Consider the following 21,198-nt stretch of genomic DNA (forward strand, 5'->3'; position numbering starts at 1 on the left):
CTTGCCATGCAAGCGAGATACTCTCGGTAGCTTGCCAGGCTCTGCGAGAGGGGCGACAGAATCAAACTCAGGTTGGCCATGTTGTCTGCTTGCAAGCCTATGTGGACACCCCAGTTAAATCTTTCACATCAGCATTGTACATGGTACACTGAGCACTGCCAGGAGTGATCCCTGAGAACAGATCCAGGTATAAGACCTGAGTACTGCTAGAAACAAAAACGCAAACAAGGCACATATACTGCCGGAGCCTATGCACTGCTTGCACCCACGTGGCCGAGCACATGTGTCGCCCAAGCACGTGTGTAGCCTGCATCTTCCCTCTTGAGATGTGTACTTTCGTGCTTTCTTGTCTAATGCTAGGATGTGTGTAAGGGCTCTCTCTGCCCTTGGAGTAGCCGCAGTCTCTCTTGAGTGCATTTCTCTCTCTCTCTCTCTCTCTCTCTCTCTCTCTCTCTCTCTCTCTCTCTCTCCCCTCCTCCACCACACCTTAAAAACCATCCAAATAAAATCGATTTACTTCAAAAACAAAAGCAAACAAACATTGTCTGATGTGATGTGTGTGTTAGTGCTACTTTCAAACACAGTGCAAAGATTATGTGGTGGTGATGATAATGTGGTGTAATATGGCATAACTCAAGAGTAAGGGTTCCACTATCGAAGATAGTCTATAATAATTGGATCTCAGTTTCTGCATTTACCTTTCCTATCACGAAAATTCAATAAAATACCTTTCCTTAGAATTTTGAGTTTTCTAAATATGCTTACCAGGCATCTTTTACATGCTAAATACTGGTATAAAAAAAATGAATGGATTTGTGTCAACTTGTTCGCCATTAATTGGGATAAAAACCAGAGAACACTTAGCACTTAGTGCTTGGAAAAAGGCACAAAGAAACTGACCTGGCATCTAAGATCTCATCTCATTAGAGTCAGGTATCATTTCTTGGAAACAATGAGGAAAACCTCAGAAAAGCAGTGATACCCAAATGATGAGAATAAAAACAATCTAATGCTGGAAAGAAAGATAGTGCAGTGAGGAGGGTATTTGCCTTGCTTGTGGCTTATCCAAGTTGGATATCTGGCACTCATTGGTCCACCATGCCCTGCCAGGCATGATCTCTGAGTGTAACTTCTGGAGTAAGATCTAGATACCACCAGGTATGCACTTCACCCCACCCCCCCAAAAAAGATAAATAAATGATTTAACTGGGCAGAGACATGACATATTTATTTCTAATCAGAGGAAATAATATGAGCAAGGGAACAGGAATAGGGAACAAGGGACTGCACCCGATGACTAGAAATTTAAGGTGTATGTATTTGACACAAGAAAGTAAAGGACAAAGACTATTCATTTGAGTTAACATGCAGATGAGAATTTCTGTATCCTCACTGTTCCTCTGTTAACATTCTTTATAACCCCCTAGAGAATTTCTTGTAAGAGACCTGAGGATAAACATTTTAGAATTTGTGGACAATACCACCTCTGTTACAATGACTCAACTTTGTTGTTAAGCAAATTCGGCCATTGACATTATGTAAAAGAATGAGTGCATTTGTGTTGCAATAAAATTTTATATACCAAATATGTTTTGGGTCCACATCTAGTGTTGCTCAGGGTTTACTAGTGGCTCTGCATTCAGGGTTCTGCACTCCTGAATGCAGATTGAACCATGGTCAGACACAGGCAAGGCAAATGGCCTGTCCACTGTTTTAGTAATACTGTATATTGTAACAGTAATAGTGTACCAAGCCCAGTATCACATCATTTTTATATGTTATAACATACAATTTTTTCACTTTTCTCAGCCATTTAAAAATGTAAAAAAAAATGATGGTTCATGGGTTGTAGTTTACCTTTGCTTGAAACAAATTATATTTATGCACTAGGGTACTTCTAAGTAGATGCATTTTGGTTTGTTCGTTTGATTTTGTTTTGGGGACACACCCAGCTGTGTTCAGAGCTCACTCCCAGCTCTTTGCTAAGGTTCATTCCTGATGTGTTTGGGGAACCATATGGGTGCCAGAGATCAAACCCTGACTGGCTACATGCAAGGGAATACAAGCAAGGGATCACCTCTCTGTTTTCCTATCTCTGTGGCCCTACAGTGGCATAATTATTTTCTCTTTTCCTCTATGACTTTTCTTAAATTTGTTGAAGCATAAAATCATATATTAAACAATAAATCTCATTTACATATTCAAGAGCTAATTTGTGGATAACAGTCTACATCCTCTAAAATCAATATCATAATATCAAAAACTATCCTAATATTTTAAGGTAAATCAGGTGACTAATGAAGATGGTCCATGTAAAAAATAAACTGGCTTAGGTGATAGGAACAGAGCATTTTTAGCCCATTAGCACTTCTATAACAAAATCCCATGGCTTGAGTGTGTTATAAACCACAGATATTTATTTATCATGGTTTGGGAATCTAAAAAGTTTAAGATCAAGACACAGTCAGTTCAGAGTCCAGTAGGGACTTTTCTCTTTATCCCCACAGATTGGAAAAGGCAAGGCAGATACTAAACCACTTTTAAAAAAAATTCTCAGTTCATTCAGAAGGACTTCGAAATGGTAAGCTAATTCCCTCCCAATGGCCCAGCCTCCTAAATCATATCTTGGGGATTAGGTTTCAACATATGAAGTGTGTGTGTGTGTGTGTGTGTGTGTGTGTGTGTGTGTGTGTAAGGCAAGTTTGGGAGCACAACAATATTCAAACCAATATTTAAAATATTCAGTAATGTTCAATTATCTTAATGAATATTTATTATTTTCTGACGTCAAAATAAAACAACTCATGAGTCATCTAACTTAACTATAGTAGCACAAAGACTCAGCAAAATGTTCCTAAATCATAATATCCCAAAGCTAGCTTTTCAAACCAATACAGCATCAGCACAAACTACAGTATGTTGAGAGTTGAATTCATGCATGAAAAGAGTAGAATTCAAAAGCCATGGACTTCACTTTTCAACCATTTATGGGCTGAACCAGTATGTCAGCTTCCTCTTATCTCTTACCCTACCATTACTTTACCTATAACCTATGTCTAATCTTTTCTTTGTAGAAACTAAATAGAAGGAAGGAAAAGGGCCAAACAATTAAAACCTAAATGTGTTCTTTAGGATTTTTTTTCTGTATTTAATATATGTATGCTCTGTCTTCTATTTGAAAGGTACAAGAAGTTAAATATAGATAACCCTGGGGTGGAATACTTTATTATATTCTCTTGCTGCCTTGAATGCTTCTAATGCAATACTAAGTGACCATTCAATTCATTCAAATGCAATAGGTTACCCATATTGATTTGGAAAATATGGCCAACAAAAAAGCCATAAAACACCCACTTTTTACTCCTTAAAAGCAAAGGCATCAAAAATCAGGGATAAATCTATATATTGTATGCTTAACCAAATTCTACTGTAAATAGAGGAGAGAGCGATTCTTTAAAACTGTGCATCTGTGTGCATCTATGTGTATGTTAGGGCCAGTACATGTAAGTACATGTAGTTATGTAGAAAACGCAGAGAGGCATTTTATCCCTTTGAGAAAATCAGATTCCTCTGACCAATTTGAGGCAGAATGAATGAATGCTTAACAGGACATTTGAGATGGGGATTGTAATCTGCTATTTAAATACACTTTGAGCTGTGGTCCAGATACCCCAGATACTGCTACTAAGATGATGAAGAAAGAGGGTAGAGGTTGGTGACTGGGCTAACAACCGAAAATGAGCCTAAGACCTGAAGTAAGGAAAGTTTAAAGTGGCAGGAGTGGCCTTATCTCCTACCCAGCCCTGTTCTATCTGCAAAATTCCTAATCTTCTATAAAGACCCAGTTGAAATGTCACTTCCCTTTAAAGCCTTGCCTCCTACTCTCAGACAAAATTACTTGTCCCCCACTCATCTTTGCTCCCATAGCACTTTGCACAAAACTCTATTACAGCTATTATGCACTTATCACACTAAATTGCAATTTATCTGTTTATGTGTCTGTCCATTTCCACCAGAATGTGCACCCTCCAGGGTAAAGATCAAGCCTTCTTCATCTTTGTATTCTCAGCACTCAGCAGCAGTGCTGACACAACAGCCACTTAAAACATGGGTTAGTATTTTTATTATTAAAGAAATGCGCTCCCATGTTAAAATTTCAAAACTGTACATAGTAGTATAAGAAGAAAGGTTAAAAGTTGTCTCCCCCCATCCAGACCATTTGTCCCATTTCCCAAAGGATATTGCTCTTAAGTATTTCTTTAAAATGCATCAATATCTATTCGCCCACCCACCCCCCTGTATCATAGAACAGCTCTCAAAAGTACCTCAAGACAGCAAGATTGCCTGAGTCCGCTCATAGTATGATGTGGCTAGGTATGCAACCATGAATCTGTTATGAGCAAAAGACCAGAAAATTGCTGCCCCTATCTACAGTAGGAAAGATACAGTCAGACTAGGAATCTATTCTTGCACTTTCAATGAGTTGATAATGAGTTTTCTTCACACACTGACACTTTTGCTCATTATTTCATCTCTCATTCCCTTCTCTTTCCAGTTCTATCTTTTCTGTGTGTTTCAATCTGCTTTTCTCTATAAAGGGTCTCTCTCCTTTTTACCATTCTTTTAAAAATATTTTTGAATGCTTTCATTAACATATGATTAGTTTAAATATTACAGAATTCTCGGAGTATAGCTATGCACCTCCGTATGTATGTAATTGGCGTCAATGCCATCAGCAGCATTCCAGTGCTTTTCTACCGTCAAAACAATCCCTCTCATTTCCTCCATCCTCACTCCTTTCCCTAATGTACCACAAGTTTTTCCTGAGTCTAGGTGCCCTTGTTTTTCTTAATCCTCTTCTTCTCACCACTGTTCTTTGTCACTGTCTCTTTCATGCTCATATTCCCATTGTCAGACTTCCTCTTAATCTTTATCTCTTGTTTTCATCACCCCATATCTCTTTCCCTTTCCTTTTCTTTGTCATTGTCCTGAATATCTTCCACTAAGCTCTCACCAAGAAGCATCCTTACCCTAGTCTCATCACTCTATATCCTATTCCACTTTAAGGAGTAGAAACTTAATGCTGTGATTGCTTTGGTTGGTGTGAATAAGAATAAAGAACGTATATATTGTATAAGCACTTACAGGAATACATATAATCTAAAAATGCAAACCAAGATCAAGATCGAGATTTAAATAGAAATGCATACTCATTTTATTGGAGACTGCAGGCCACTAGAGTTTCCCAGGGGACTAGTCAGGTTGGTGAAATTACTTTCAGCTCTCTCTCTCTCTTTCTCTCTCTCTCTCTCTCTCTCTCTCTCTGGGTGGTAAACAAAAGGCATGATGGTCCCTTCTGCCTTATAGTCAGGAAAGAAACCCAGAGTGAGCTTGCTGCTTGGCAGACTCTTAGGTATGAGTTCTCTCCCAACATTAGTGACTGATGGCAAGTCAGATACCATGAATGTGAGCTCTTAGTTCAATTTAATTGACTGGAATTCAGTTCTAATGAGGTCAAGTTCACAAACTCACTTTGTTCTCCTTTTTTCTTTCAGTTTTCAAATTGCTTTTAAAAATAGTTCAAGCAATGTTTCCTTGCTGAGAAATAACAACAGCAAAACTATGAATTGAAAAAAAAAATCCTATAACCTAATCCAAATTTCCTCTTAATAAACAAACATTTTAGAGTTTTCCATTACACTATTTTTTAAAAAATAGAATATACTTATATGGAAATTCTATCTATATATGATTTTCTGATATATTCTAGGAATCTTGGGCTATAATGTGTAATTTTAACCTTTTTTTAATTGTTTACTTTTCTGATAATTTGTGATAAATTTCCCAATTTGGCTTACATGTTTACATAAGCAATTTTTAAATGACTATTATACAACACTTAAATAAAAGGTCATGAGCTGTTTGTTCTACATGAAAAGTCAATTCAACTTTTCTCCACAGAAACAGAAAATGGAGATGCAAATATTCAATAAGCTGGATATGATACTATTATTTATTATAAGAAACTGCTAGATGTTTTTCTTCCCAGTTTCTAATGAGTTTCTTCAAACCAACCTTAGCTTTTGTTATGTTAATATGGTGGCTTTAGGAACCATAGAATTATGGGTAATTCTATCCATACCTTTACTGATCTCTGGGGATGAGACAGAGACTGGAGATTATATAAATAATGAATGTTTGAAAAATAAATCAATGGTAATTGTGTAATGCTTCCTCAAAAAAACCTCAGGTTCAGTCAAATCGAACATATACAGATTAGGGAAAGTGGTGAACAAAGAGGAGGAATGCGATCTCTCTTGTGAAATCAAATCAAGGAGAAGTACCTTTTTCCCCATATCAAATACAAGATATTCTTTAGAACCTGTAATCTAATGTTGATCACTAATGAGCACATGTGGCAAGCTTTACCTGTCAATAGGACAAGTTTCTTATTGAACTGAATGGGCAATACTGGTGAGCTTTGGTGGACTAAACTTTTGGAATCTGAAACTTTCTTGGGAGAATTCAATACTTTCTCTGGGAAGAAAGTTCATACCAATGTACAATTGTGGGGCACCCATTTCATGTGAAAAATTGCTCATTGGAGTGATGAAAAGCTCCCTCCATCTACAAACATGCACCGGAACTGTGTCCATGACCCTATCTCAGGTTATGCACAAATAAAGATGTTTAGAGGAGTGCCAAAAACACTAAGGCAGACTTCTGGCCTAATTATTAGAAAAGAGAACTGGAATGAAATAATATAAATGTTGAAACAGAAGCAATATCATAAGTGCAACTTATTACAAACATCATTTAGTAGGTCACACTTGAGTATTATTAGTGCTGAATTAATACTAACAAAATAATGATGATAATAAATATAACAATAAAATATCTAACCTTTATTACTGACTATGTGCCACATTCCAATTTAAACTCGTTTATATTTGATCTCCACTAGCAATTAAGAATCAGACAAGAAAGAATATTACTACTATTTCTAAATAGCACAGAAGAAACTAAGGCCATAGTCATGGACATAATTATACATGTTCACATATCTATAGATAATGGAATGGTAGGAAGCTCAACCCAATCATTCGAGACTATGTTGTGTTTAAAATAATGTGCTATTTTAGTGACTAAGACATGCTTTGCCATGGGCATACAATATCCAAGAAAGACAATCGCCAATAATAGTGGTGGAAAAAAATCACCATCAATTTCCTGATTTAAGGAATCTTGTGTTGACCGTATGACCATCATTCAATTTTTTTCTGAGCCTTTTACTAGGTTTTCAATATTGGCATCACAATTTTTAATGAGAACCTGATCAAAGGTGTGAGCTTCAGCTCTCTGTGGGAGAGAAGCAAGTGTGGAAAGCATGTAGAATGGGATAAGGCAATGGGCAGATTACACTGACACCCAGACTTACACATGAATATTCCGGGAGTGATTTTTTAAACTTAACTGTTTGTAGCATCCTCTTATTTACAAAAGTGTTTTTCTCCACCTTTGTCCTATCAGGGTCCACTTACCAATCTCATCTTCCTGTAGTTCCCATGTCCTTCTGGTTGGTTCCCTTCTTTAATCCTATGTCCAGCCTCCCATTCATGTGATATGTGATTTTCACCTGTGGCTCCCTGGGAATATCTTGGTGGGAGGTTATTGTGGAACATATGGCCGCTGCTTGAAAATGCTATTCTAAAACATTAACGTATGGACCCCCTCAGCAGATTGAAAAGCAGACCCCATGTGAACAAACATATTGAGACAAAATGCTCAAGGTGCCTAGGAGAGAAATCAAAGCTTACTAGTTAATAAGTCCTTCGCTGAACCAGCAAAATGTAAACCAGGGTAAAAAGGGCTGTATTATGCTTCTTAAAAAAAGGCACAATTGTATCTCAAATAGCCTTTTATTTCCTCAAAAGTATATCGTGGGAGTGCTGAGGTAGGGAAAGAATTCCCCCCTCCCAACATACACACACACACACACACACACACACACACACACACACACACACCACAGGGCCCCTGGAGCAGCAAGATGTTTGACTTACAATTTCATGTTTTATAACCCTTGTTACACCAGTTAGGAGAAGACTAGAGGCATCAACTCATTGAGTCTAGACACAACATGATAAGTTGGCTACCAGAATACAAGAGTCTCATTCGCACATTCTTTTCAAAGTATAGATACTTTCCACAATGCCACTCCAGGGTCATTAAGTAGCAGAAAGAAATTAAATAGCACATCCCACACATCCTCCCAGGATAACAAGAAGACATATATTAATAATCCCAGGCCCCTACTTGTGGGGATGAATAGAGGCTAGGGTTTTGATCAAGCTACATCATGGAGCATCTTATTACCAAGTAAAGTGCCTCTTACTGCCAATCTTATTACTGAGATTGAGGTAGCCAGAAAGGGAGAGTTCTGAAATGGGTCCCTCCTGCCAAGAGATCCTCTCCCTCCCTTTTGTTCTGATGTGTAGAGTTCTTTCAAAGACAGTCAGTAACAAAATTGAATGGTCTGATTAAAGAGAAATTGTATGGAATTCAGAGACGTTCAAATTTCAGCTCCATCACCTACTAGTCAGTCACTTTATGCAAGTTCCTTACACCTTAACTAATGAGGATTTAGAACTGTGATACCACATAATTTCTTTTTTTATCTTTACTTCCACTCCACCCCCTACCCCGGTCACCCCGACACTGCCAGGAGTCAAACCCAGAGCACCTCACACCTACAGTCAGGTTTCCTAGAAGCCTGAGGGATAATAGAAGCTTTAAGACTCTTGTATGTGGCCATCCTTGGTTGAATTCTAGCACTACATATAATCCCCTAAAAACCACCAGGGGTCACTCCTGAGCACCAAAACAGAAATAGCTATGAACACTGCCAGGTGTGGCCCCAACACTCTAAGCCCCCAGCCGAAATAAAGAGGCAGATTCTCTACTGCTGAACTATACCTAATTTCTAAGGGTGGGGAGTGGATTGTATAAAAATATAGAGATATTTTACAGTGTGTTTCCAAAAAAACTATTCACTAAATTCGTGGTTTGTATGTTAGCATTATTACAAAGTGCTTTGGTTATAAAGCATATTTCCTGGCTAAAAAAGTTATCCCTCATATTTAAGAACTCCTCCTTTACTCCTTCCTTTATCTCATTCTTCAACACTACCTCACCATCTCCAATGTTAGGAGTAGAAAAAGCAATAGTAGTAACTATTAATAACTACTAATAACTAGTAACTCAATCATTATCCTTCCACAAATAGAATTCATTAATATATTATCACGCATTCCTCCAGTTTCATGATTTATGCTCCCAAATGTTGTTGGTGTTCTAGGTATCCTTTGTTGAGACTTTAGATTCAATTCTATCTGCATAAGATAATTAATGAGGAGAAAAGATGCTTATCCTCTTTTTCTCCCAACTCCAACTGCAATTAGCCCAGTCAGAAGTAATCTCAGCCCTAATGTCCATTAGCAGTAAAACATGTATGGTGAACTGATTATTGTCATAGACTGCATTTATAAGTACAAGTGCATGACTTTATATGAGGTCACTTCCTCCACAGTTTAGGAGAAATAACTTGCATTGTTGAGCTTGTATCTTAAAAGCTATAACTCAAATGTCTATCCCTCTTTCCCACATGACAAATCTCTTGCCTGTGGAAAGTCAGAGGTGAGTGGGCCAAAAGAAGAATCCACTGTAAAACATGACAAATTGTTTCTGACCCTTCTCTTTCACTCATTTGCTTTGGAACAAGGCTTGGATTCCCTATTGGAGAAACATATGTAGATGATATTTGTCTTCCCTAACTCCTAGGAATGTGGTAAGAAGAGGTAATAGAAGTAATGTTACAATCTTTGCAAACTGAAGCATTTTGCATTGGAAAAAAAGGGCAATAACTGATCTAAAGCAGTTTAACAACATTCAGGAGTGCTATAGAAATAGATACAATATCTTTTATACATGTGTAAAATTCCACGTAGGATTCCTACAGAGCATATGCTTGCTTCTCTTTACCTCCTATCTACCTTTGGAATAGTCTCTATTCTTTCTTTGTAAATGGTGCTCAGCAAGATTCCACCTTTGTTTTCCATTACTGTTCATTATTCTACCTGTCCTCTCTGAGCAGAATGAACACACCTCAGGAGAATCCACTGCACTTCCAGAGAAGCTGGCGCCAGCCCACAGAAAGCTGCTGTCTTCTCCATGATCCTCACTGGCCACCTTGTGATCACTCTCTGCCTATTTCCCCCCATTGGGCACAGAATTGCATTCTCCACACTTTCTAGCTAGTGATACAGAAGACAAAGGGAGACATACATGAAAGCAGGACAATTTTTTAACATATATTAAGTAACACAACCTAAAGCAGAAGGGAGAAAAATGTTTTAGCTTCTGGGAAAACTGGCCATCGATAATGTTGGCCAAAAACTCAGACAACGGAGAGTCCTTTGATAAAACTGCATGTGGAAAAAGTCCTGGTGAAAAAGAAAACATGAAGATTCTTACCCCCTCCCCCGTCTTCTGATGCCTGTTCAGAAGATATTTTGGGGAATAGATAAAAGCTATCTGAAGACAGACATAATATTTCTTTCTTCTTTATGTATCACTTCACATTATCCTTATTATCACGGCTGACAGAGAAGTCAATGCATATTTGTAGATTGAAAAGTGAATGTGAAAAGTAGTATAAGATTCTTACTATAACACTGTCACATGCCATTCTCTCCTTAAATATGAAATATTATTATTCTCTTCAATAAATTAAATAATTCCATCAAGCTTAGACTGTGAGTTTCTGGGGTCTCTCTTTAAAAGTGTGTGTATATGGTTGAAAAGTCAATACTCAAGTGAGTTTATTCTAGAAAATCCCATTAAAATAAAGATGTTTACATTCCACTTTTGCTGTAAGCAATCTTCGTCCAAAACAAAATGTTAAGCAGTTCCTTAACATTTAGATGTGATATAATAAATCTAACTAGATAAGATTCTGTTTTTATGAAAACTACATAGGATTGTTTATTAGGATCTAGACATCTCAGTTTCCTGTAAATAGATATGTATATGAACCATGGCAAGGAAGGATCATAAGAAATAAATAGCTGACTTTTCGATCCATTTGTGTATAGCTCCTGGCATCTTTTCTGCACCCCATCACTCCCAATTTACTTAAATTAAATATGGTATGGACATCATACCCACGTTAGAAAAGCTAAGACATTAATTTCAGTCAATGAGGGATTTTAGTGATGTTCTACTTGCTTGTTGTCATTTTCCAGAGGATGAAACGAAGGCCAGAAACTTTTAACAGGCTACGACAAAGCATGTAATTTTTGTGCAGAGTGGGAACCTTAACCCTAAATGCTTAATTAGTGAGTGACACTTCTCCAGCTAAAATAAGATATTGAATTTATTGAGCACCAGCTGTGCAAAACACTTGCTACAAATAATGTGAAATTTTCAGGAAAAATTCTCCAAAAGTCATACTATCCCTAGAATTCAGTTGAGAAAATGGTAGCTCAAAGAACTCAAGGGTCCTGCTCTCTATAAAGTGCTATTCAGTAGGACAGCTAATATTCTCCACCTCCAAGTCTACTGCTTTCCATGCCATACAGAGTTAACACTCACCCACTAGCAGTGCTAATCAGAGGAGTTACGTGGACATGACAAAAAAAAATTAAATCTTTCATCATTCAACTTTTAAAAAGTCATATCCAATAGAGAAAAATCCCAATGTCAAGATTTTATGTCAAGAGTATATGTTCAACCTCTCTCTATGAAATCAGATTTGTTAATAGCTGAGAAAAGGGATCTACTCCAGAAGAATACAAGCTCTGGGAGCTGAATGATACTTTGTGCTCAATGAATCACCAGGTGCAGATTCCATGTCTCAGGAAAGATGAGGAGGAGGCTGACGGAGAGAACAACCAAATCATTACTGAAGGCATGGTGACAGGTACAAGTGAAAGCCTTGCTTCTCTATAAGGAAATGGAACTGCATTTAAGACTCTGCCTTCCTCCATCAAATCTGAAATCCACCCCCAAAATAGGAAGATATAAGTTTCTATGTCCAACCTAGAATTGTATGTCTGTAGGCCTATGACACGCCATTTCAGGAAATTTTGAAGTTCAGGGTTAAAGCTGGAACTGATCACCCTGGAAATCAGACCCAGCTTTAACAGTGAACTTCTGTAGCTTCATAATAGTAAGTCATTCTGCCTTTTTGGAGCCTCAGTTTCCTCCTCTGTTAAACAGAAGCAATAATATGCAGTCCTGTTCTTTTTAGGAAAATGATGCCAGATCATTAATGCCAGGCATACATATAGCTGAAACATTTCCAGGTTGGTACCCAGTTTATACTTACTATGACTGAATAGAAAACTTCAAGTCCTAGGACAAATGAAGTCACAGAAACACATGAAAAATAATCATAGTATCATGCTCCATGATAAATGCAATATTAAAAATATCATAATGGCACAGTACATCAAGTTAAAGCTTCTATTAACACATCTTCTAAGACTATTTCAAGTATGAAAGGGACAAGGTGGTGAGTTGAAATATTAAAATTCAACTCCAGCACAAAAATATGAAAAAGAGAGATATTTACAGTTACCACCTACCTATTACCCAAGAGGATTTTATAAGGATTAATGAGTGTTAGCATTTTGAAATTCCTTGGAAATAAGAAATAAACACATGCCCCATCACACATGCCTATATAGATAAATATATATTTTAACAAACTCAGGATTACTATATAAATTTAGATCAAAGCACAGCATGCTTCAGATGAGTAGGGTAGGAACAATATGTTCTTGCTTAAGACACGAAGCTCATGACAAATGATTCATACCCAGCACCTTTCATGCCAAAAGTTCCCCCCCAGGTGTTCCACCAACTCTAGCAACAGTTTCCATCAAGCTAGACCGAAGTAGCGAGGAATCAGATCACACCCACGAATAAAACAAAACAGTCATGTCTTTATACAGCTGTGTAAGTCCAACCAGTGGAGGGGGCAGGGGAAAGGGAAGATGTTGCAAGAACCATCCAGAACTCTTCCGTTTGACAGGCAGCCTACAATTATCATACATTTACACCTTTAATGCTGGTGTTATTGTAATCTAAGCCTTAGTGAAGGCTTTTAGCTGAAGGAGTGACAGGTTCAGAGGATATGTACTTACCTGTGGCCCTGAAAGAATAAATCTGTGACTGCAAGATGGGGTGAAGACATCCAAATGTCAACAGGAGAGCCCTGCATCTTATTTAAATCAGGAGTTTTCCCTGGGGGAAAAGCAATAGCTCCAAAGAAGTTTATGATATTCTACAATCACAAGTTACTCTTTAAGGATATCCCAGCATACCATTCTCTGTAATCAATCTCACAGACCTGGGCCCTGTCTTTGGGGGGTGAGGGAGGATGAGAAAATTCAAACTCAAGAGAGAAATCAACTTGTCAAGATGAAAGCACAAATAAATAAAGCGAAATATTGAGTCTACTCTGTAATTTCCAAGTCACAAAGTTGTCTGAAATAATATCTTTTTCTACTTCCGTCCCTTTGAAAAATACTTGAGCGGAACTGGAGAGATAATATAGAGGTTAAGTCACTTGACTTGCATGCAGCTGACCCCAGTTTGATCCCAGGCCCCCAGGCTCCACAGGATCCCAAGCAAGCCAAAAGTGACCCTTGAGCACTGAGTTAAGACTAAATGCTGGGCCCTGCTGGGTGCAGTGCCTAACCCTCAATAGAAAATGAAATAAAATTTAAAAAATAGTTCCTAGGGGGCTATAGATCAGTGGAAAAGCTCTTGCCTTGCATGTGTGAGTCTCTGGCCTTGATCAGCAGCACTGCAAAATACACACATAGACATTTTATAAAAAACTTTGTCTTTCCTATGAATCCTTGCCAGCTTTGTATCAGATGGCCCTGATTTAGACAATTTTTCTCCTTCTACCACCTACAATGTATATACTTCAAAAAAATCCTTGTCATTGGGTAATACTGAAAGTTGGAGTGTATAGAAGAGACATCAGAGATAAGAAATTTCATTGGTTGATGTAATTTCAAAGTTCAGGATTTGAAAATGAACTCGATTATCACCTACAGTGTCTCAGATTTCCTTGCGTGATACCCATCCGGTCTTGACCCCAATAAGCCTTATGGGGTTTATATGCACCGTTACAAAAACGGCTGGCAGTGCTTGGCGCCATTTCTTAAATGGAGTTTAAAATTTGCCAAAGATGTACTCTTCTTTTCTCGCTCTTTCCAAGATCTCTCAAGAGATGAACTAAAGCAGAGGTCTATTTGGTGAGTAATATTTTACAGCTTGAATTACATTAAAAGCTAAAAATAGTTTGAGTCCAAAGGCCTTTACTTCTTGATACAAGATCTAATATGTTTGATCTATTTAAATTCTTCCCTTAAAGTCAGATGCTTTGAGTTAATTACTTAAAGTAGTGCGGATGTTATTTAATTGGTTTAAGAAGATACAAGTTCAAACTGGGAAGATTAATTTTCATGGGTATAATACGAAAGATATGATAGTTAAGGTAAGGATTGAGGGCAAGCGTCTCTAGAACTTGAAAGAATTTTAGCTCCAATTATTGGAGTAAAACAGTCATGAGAATCATAAAACCAAAGTTTCTGTCATCAAGGCTGAAATGTGGGGAAAATCCTTCTGTTACTCTCAAGATAAAGTCAGCAAAACAAAATACTATTGATCATGATTTGTCTTATTATGTTTATATATATATACATATATATATATATCTCCAAGGAATCAGTGACGACAGACTAATATCTGAAAATGTACACAACTTCTATTAAAAAGCTGAAAATGAGCACATCTCATTCCTGTGGCACTTGCTGGGAAGGTTTCTGGCAATTGCAACTGAAAACATTTTGAAAGGCTGCCTAGAGTGAGTTTGTTACACACAGTACCATCTCCATCCAGTGATGGACATGGAAACTTGTTTCAAAATCTTCCTTCATTTTACCCATCCTGGGTTTTATAGTCTTGCCTGCTTACTAGCAGCTTGGAGAAGTTTCCATAGTTTGAAAATCGTTCTCAGTTATTGCCATCAAAACGTAAACGTAATCTTTACTAGTTTGGCTCACTGAAGTTCCCGGGTGCCTTTTAAATTGGAAACGCTGCTTCAGATTCCAAACAGGGAAGCTTTCCCCAGAATTTTTAGAAAACCTTACCTGACAGATCCTGAAGCCCATGAACTGCGGTCCCCAGCCACCCCCTACACACACACATACACACACACACACACACACACACACGAGTCATCCTTCTATACTACTTCAATCCTCTTCTCTTCCTACATCAAGGCAGGACTGGGTCCTCTGTGTGAGTGGCACAGACTGGAGGGGCTCAGCAATGTGGCCGAACTGGGAGTTGTCACTGTGTTATATCTGAGCAGCCTGGCACTGAAGATGCCAGAGAACAACCACTCATTCACAGGCTGGGAAGCCCCAGCTCTCCAGACACACTGGTTGATGCTGTTAGAAGATTCCCGGGGAGAGTTCTTCCTCTCCTGGAACTCACATTCACTTGGTTTCCAGAAAGTCCTTCTACATTAAGGGCACCTTAGCATCCGCCGCGCTTCCCTTCCCTTGTGGGGAAGAAAGGGTTGGGAGTTCTGCATAAGAGTCCAATGTAAAGTCTTCTTGATCTTACTTGGGTTTATCCATAAGTCTAGCAAGTAAAGGGAAAGTCACTTGAGGGAATGTCAGCCCGCTTGGAAATTTAACCCCTTCACCCCCACACTCTAAACACTCAACCTCAAAACTCCCACCCTCCTCCTCCCCTTTATCTGATCTTCAGCTACATCCTGCACCGTGCTACGGGTGAAACAGGAACTAGGGATATGCCCTTCGGGTTTGGAGCTTGGCTCAGGGTTTGGAGTGGACTCGTGATGCTGGGGAGGGGCCGGCAGGTCCAGGACCTCAACCTCCTGGTAGGGAACATTAACTCCCGCGGGAGGTGTGCGGGAAACACTTCGGTGTTCAGCATCATTTTTGGAGTCCAGAATCCCCATGTCGCCAAATTCTCTTAGCAGATCACTCAAGCGACTTTAACCCTTTGCAGCTGCCCCTCTGGCCCGCGGTCCCATCCTACTCACACTGCTGTTGTGGCCAGACCAGTGGACCATGGCTTGGTTGTGCGCGGAATCGCCGGTCAGCGCGAACGTGGTGCTGGTCAGTCTCAGCTCCTCCATCCGGAACCGAGTGGCTTTGTCCGGGTCCCGTTCCGGAGTCCCGGGCTCCCGCTGCCCGCCGTCCCGCGGCACTCCCCGGGGGCTGCGACTCGCACCCTCTGCCCCGGCTGCCTGGTCCGGATCATCGGGGCTGCGTCTCCTCCGACCGGAGCGCGGGGTCGGCGCCGGGGATGCCCGGGGGCCCCGGGCCCGCTCCAGGGACAGCGCTCGGTCTCCGGGGGCCACCGCGAACAGGGGGCGCCCGAGGAGGGGCAGGGGCGTGGCAGGGGCTCCGCCGCGAGGGCCCGGCGGGAAGAAGACCCCGGGGGTCGGAGCCCCGCGCGGGCCGGGGCCGGGGCGCGGCGGGGGGCAGCCCGGAGCGCGGCCGCCGTGGCCCGGGGCGCAGAGCACCAGGAGCCCCGCGCCGGCCAGGAGCGCGCTCAGCCGGGCAGGGGGGCCGCCGGCGGCGCCAACTTTTCCCATCGCCGGAGCCGAGACGAGCGGCCAGGGGGCGGGGGGGAGGGTCCCGGAGCGGAGGCGGGCCGGCGGTCGGGGGGCGCTCAGGACCCCAACTCCATCCAAGTTGGGCCGCGGCGCGGGGCAGGTGGCGGCGCGGGGCCGGTGCCGAGCGAAGCGCCGCCGCGCGGGGGTGGAGCCCGAGTGGCAGCGCGGGCGGAGCGGGCGCGGGCGCGGGCGGGAGGGCGGGCGCTGCCGGGGCTCGGGCCGCCGCGTCCCGCTCCGGGGCGGCCGCTCTGCGCCGCCGACCCTCCCCCCCGGGCCCGGCCGAGCCGCCGCCGAACCCGCGCGCGCCCCTCCCGGGCGGGCGGGGGCGGCCAGCTCCGAGCCGCCGGCCCCGGCGGTCACTGGGTCGGGGACTTCCGATTCCCCGGCGGCTGGTCCCTGCCGGCCAACGGTGGTTTCCTGCGCTGCACCCCGCACACACCAGCGACACACCAGCCCGGCTCTGGCAGTTTGGGCAGCTCGAGGGCTGGTCTCTGCGCCCTTAGTCTCCCGGAGTTGGCATCTCGATCTTAGCCCGAGGAGAATCTCCCTCGTGTGTGTGTGTGTGTGTGTGTGTGCGCGCGCGCGCGCGTGTGTGTGTCTGTGTGTGTGTGTGTGTGTGTGTGTGTGTGTGTGTGTGTGTGTGTGCGCGTGTGCGTGCGTCCGGAAAGACAACAGCGGAGAATGATGTAATTAAATGGAGTGTGTGTGTGTGTGTTTGTGTGTGTGTGTGTCTGTGTCCCTCTATGTGTGTGTGCGTCTGTGTCTCTCTCTGTGTGTGTGTGCGTGCATGCATTTAGGGAGGGGTGTTTCCCATCACTGGTCCCCTAGGCGCCTTCTCTGTATTTGAAGTGCAACTGTATTTGAACTCAGTTCGCTGGCGTTTCGGGTGCAAAGTGTCTCGGCTTTCCCCAGAGACCACAAACTCATTGCGGACCCGAAGACCAGATCGGGAGCAACTTGTAAAGAGATGGGCAGAAACGTGTCTGCCGTTTCCTCCTCCCTGGTGGACACGGTGCCCTACATGGTAGGAAATCTGTCCGTTGCTAACTCAACACATACTCGTGAGTCTGTTATCTGCCTGTAGGTCAAAAGAGCTGCGAGAAAAAGCATCGGCTCGTCTAGGCTCTCTGCTGGCCGTGCCCAGCCCAGAGCTCGGAACGCTCGTGGTGCGACTCTCAGGAGCACCCTCAGGTTTGTGCTGGTTGCTCACTCACCCACTGCTTGGCGGAGGGTTGTCAGACAAATAGCAATCTGAGGACCCGCCTCCGCTTTGAAATTAAATGGTGGCGTTAGGTGACCTTTAAAAATCTTTCCCACTCCTAAAATTCCGTAATTGTATGATTATAATGTCTACCCAACCCAACTCCCAGACTGCTGTTCAAAAGTTCAAAAAAAAATTTATGGTTGTGAACAGGCTTTGAAAATTACAAAGAATTTCTCCAAATCCAAGCCTTCTTCAAATAGAAAATTTACTTCTAAGGTTTGACACATCTTCAAATATCTCTCTAGTCTTTGTGTACCTAGAACTGTAACTTATCCTAGAGTAACTAGTATTCATGAGATTTTTACTGATTGAATAAATAAATGCAAAGAAAAATTATATGTAATTCCAATTATAATTTGCTCACTTTCACGCTTGCAAAGGTGATCTTACTATAAAATCAAAATGTATTATGGAAACAACTTTAAAGTAACAGTGATCATAATTATTCATTCATTAAATTCTTTTTTATGTTATCCAAGATAGTTTTCACTTACATAAATCCAATTCAAAGTTGTTAAAAATATTGCCTTTTTCACAAGTCAATATAAAAATTATTGCTGGGGTAAGATTTTTCAAATCTGAACTGAGTGAAAAACAAAAGAGTGTCCAGTATGCCATTAAAAAAGACATAGCCTTTCTATTAAAGGCAATTTTATTTTATTTTTGGTTTGGAGGACCACACCTGGCAATGCTCAGTGCTTACTCCTCACTCTCTGCTTAGGGATCATTCTGGGCAGGCCTGGGTGAACGTATAGGATGGTAGCAATGGAACCCACTTGAGCTGCTTTCAAGTCAAACACCCACCTGCTATCCTATCCTCCTGACCCTTCAAAAGCAACTTTAAATACCCAAGTGTGGGTCCTCTTAAGAAAGAAAATTTGTCTGCATAGTTTGCCTACTCAACAGGGGAGAGGAGACTGATTTCAGCTCATCATAAAGGTTACTAATCTTTTCAGGATCATTTGCTTAATGCCTTCATTTTATACCCTGCACTGAAATAATAATTCTTTATCCAGAATAGGATATTGCCAGCTGAAAGACATATTCTTGGAGAATTCCTATAAGAGAGGAAGGCAGATTAGAGCATCTCAACCCCAAATTATTTTCATTCTTTCATCTGAATAAAGAACAGGAAATGGCAAACTGTAGAGGAGAGATTAAGGGACTGTAATTTTTTTGTGATATCAAGATTTTCCATGGTTTTGGTTTCATATTTCTTCCTTCAAATTAGTTCAAGTAGGGGTGATTTTTTTGTCCTCTTAAAATGTTTGCAATGCATATCTTCTAAAGCACATCTATAATAATGTTATGTCATTTATTATTGTTGTTGTTGTTGTCACTACTACTACTTTGTTTATGGCCAAACACAGCAGTACCTAGGGCTTACCCCTGACTTTGTGTTCAGGAAACGTTCCCTAAAGAGTCTCCAGGGGCCAAATGAGTTGCTGAGGCATTGAACCTGGAACAGCAGCATGAAAGAAAAGAGACCCATGCAAAAATAAGGATGCTATTCACTGTATGAGCTCGCCAGTCCTCAACAATCCCTCTAAAATGAAAGATTTACTGTCCATTGATGAGGCCAGAAACTTTCAAAAATGCATGATTTTATCCAATCCAACAAACCAACAAAAAAAAACAGTAAGTCTTATTAATGTGATAAATTAAGAACATATGATTTATTTTTGAATAACATAAAAATTTTATTCAATATTTTAAATTGGAGTGTTAAGCACAGTGGGTAGGGCATTTGTCTTGCTCACAGCTGACCCGGGTTTGAGTCGTCCATCCCTCTCGAAGAGCTCGGCAAGCTACTGAGAGTATCCCACCCTCATGGCAGAGCCTGGCAAGCTCCCGTTCAGTATTCTATATGCCAAAACCAGTAACAACAAGTCTCACAATGGAGATGTTACAGGTGCAGAGGACAGTGCTATAGTGCTACATACTATTTATTAAAAATATGGGTATTATCAACAGTTGGTGGAGAACATAGATCAGGAGTCATTTTGTATCTATATAAAATATTCCACCATTGTATCAGGCATCCTAATTTTTTTCTGGTCTAGCACAATAGTCTCCTTCTTGTTTTAACTACCCATTGATCTCTGTTCTATCTTTTCTCCCCAGTAGACTTCCCCAAAGTGGAGTAAAAGTACCCAAATGTGACTACGAAATAATTTACTGTGAATAGGTAAAAAAATAGCCTTGTTCTTATTTCATTAGCAATCACATCTGTAGAAATTATATATGTAAACCATTGTAAATATGCATAAATATCTGTGTTGAAAGACAAAGACTGATAGAAACACAGGAAAGAAAGAGGTCATCAGGAAAAAAAAAAAGATAATATGAACGTTTGAACATTTTGGAATAACCCACACATGATGATTAATGTTTATGATCAAAAACAGTATAAATGTCTTGATAAACAAAATAACAAAAGTGGGTCTTTACAAGGCATAGAAAAGGCCATTCCCTGCCATGATGTATATCCCTTCACTGACTTAACCTTGCAAGTGGTGTGAAATGCAAACTCCTTACTAGGTCTGTCCAGTTCCTCAGTAATCCTTGGCAGTGTTGTCCATCCTCCCCCATATGTTCCAGCCAGGCTGGGCAATCCCTTCTTTCAGGATACCAAGACCTTTTCAACCCATAACCTGTGCATATGCCATGGACCTGCAGGGATTGCCCATCACCATCATTTCACGTGACACTGCATTTCCTTCAAATTTTAAAATAGACCTTTTCAGAGTGATTTTTTTTCCTGACACCCTATCCAAGAAGAAATGACTGTCATATTTTCAGTCACCCCTTCTTAATTCCTTCTTAGCATATATTTCAGCCTTCACTGATTTTATTTGAAACTTTCTTGCTACGTGTGGATAAGGCCCTTGTCTCCCTATTCATCTGTTCTTTCCCCAAGGTCTCCTTCATTTTAAGTACTCAATCAATAACAACTGGCTAGCTAAGTGGCACTTCCCTTACCCGCACAGTTTCTAATACATAACATTTTTATAGATCCAATGTATGCACATACCAGAATACATGTAAGGAATTTACACACATTAAACATGAAATTTGGAATTTCTTTCTTTTTTTATTTTCAAAATGTATCAGAGCTGAGTACTCATTGTCCCGCTTTGCTGATCACCCTAAATAACTTGCTGGAATCAGTTGGCCATTTAGTGCAAGAAACAAGCCT

At 40.8% G+C, this 21,198-nt stretch overlaps 1 protein-coding gene across 5 annotated transcripts in view; it reads right to left on the reverse strand.

The window, feature by feature from the left end:
- SORCS1 (sortilin related VPS10 domain containing receptor 1) overlaps window positions 1-16,839 on the reverse strand; it is a 606,810-nt gene extending 589,971 nt beyond the window's left edge. For 4 of the 5 annotated variants that reach the window (XM_056120469.1, XM_056120468.1, XM_056120465.1 and 1 more), the window contains exon 1: window positions 16,157-16,839. In XM_056120469.1, the coding sequence (XP_055976444.1) occupies window positions 16,157-16,714 (558 nt within the window). In that variant the 5' untranslated portion in view covers window positions 16,715-16,839. The remainder of the gene's footprint in view (window positions 1-16,156) is intronic. The other variant, XM_056120467.1, reaches the window with a different exon arrangement.
- Window positions 16,840-21,198: the final 4,359 nt, after the last annotated feature.

Source organism: Sorex fumeus, unplaced genomic scaffold, assembly GCF_029834395.1.
Source record: "Sorex fumeus unplaced genomic scaffold, SorFum_2.1 ptg000043l, whole genome shotgun sequence".
NCBI classification, from domain to species: Eukaryota; Metazoa; Chordata; class Mammalia; order Eulipotyphla; family Soricidae; genus Sorex; species Sorex fumeus.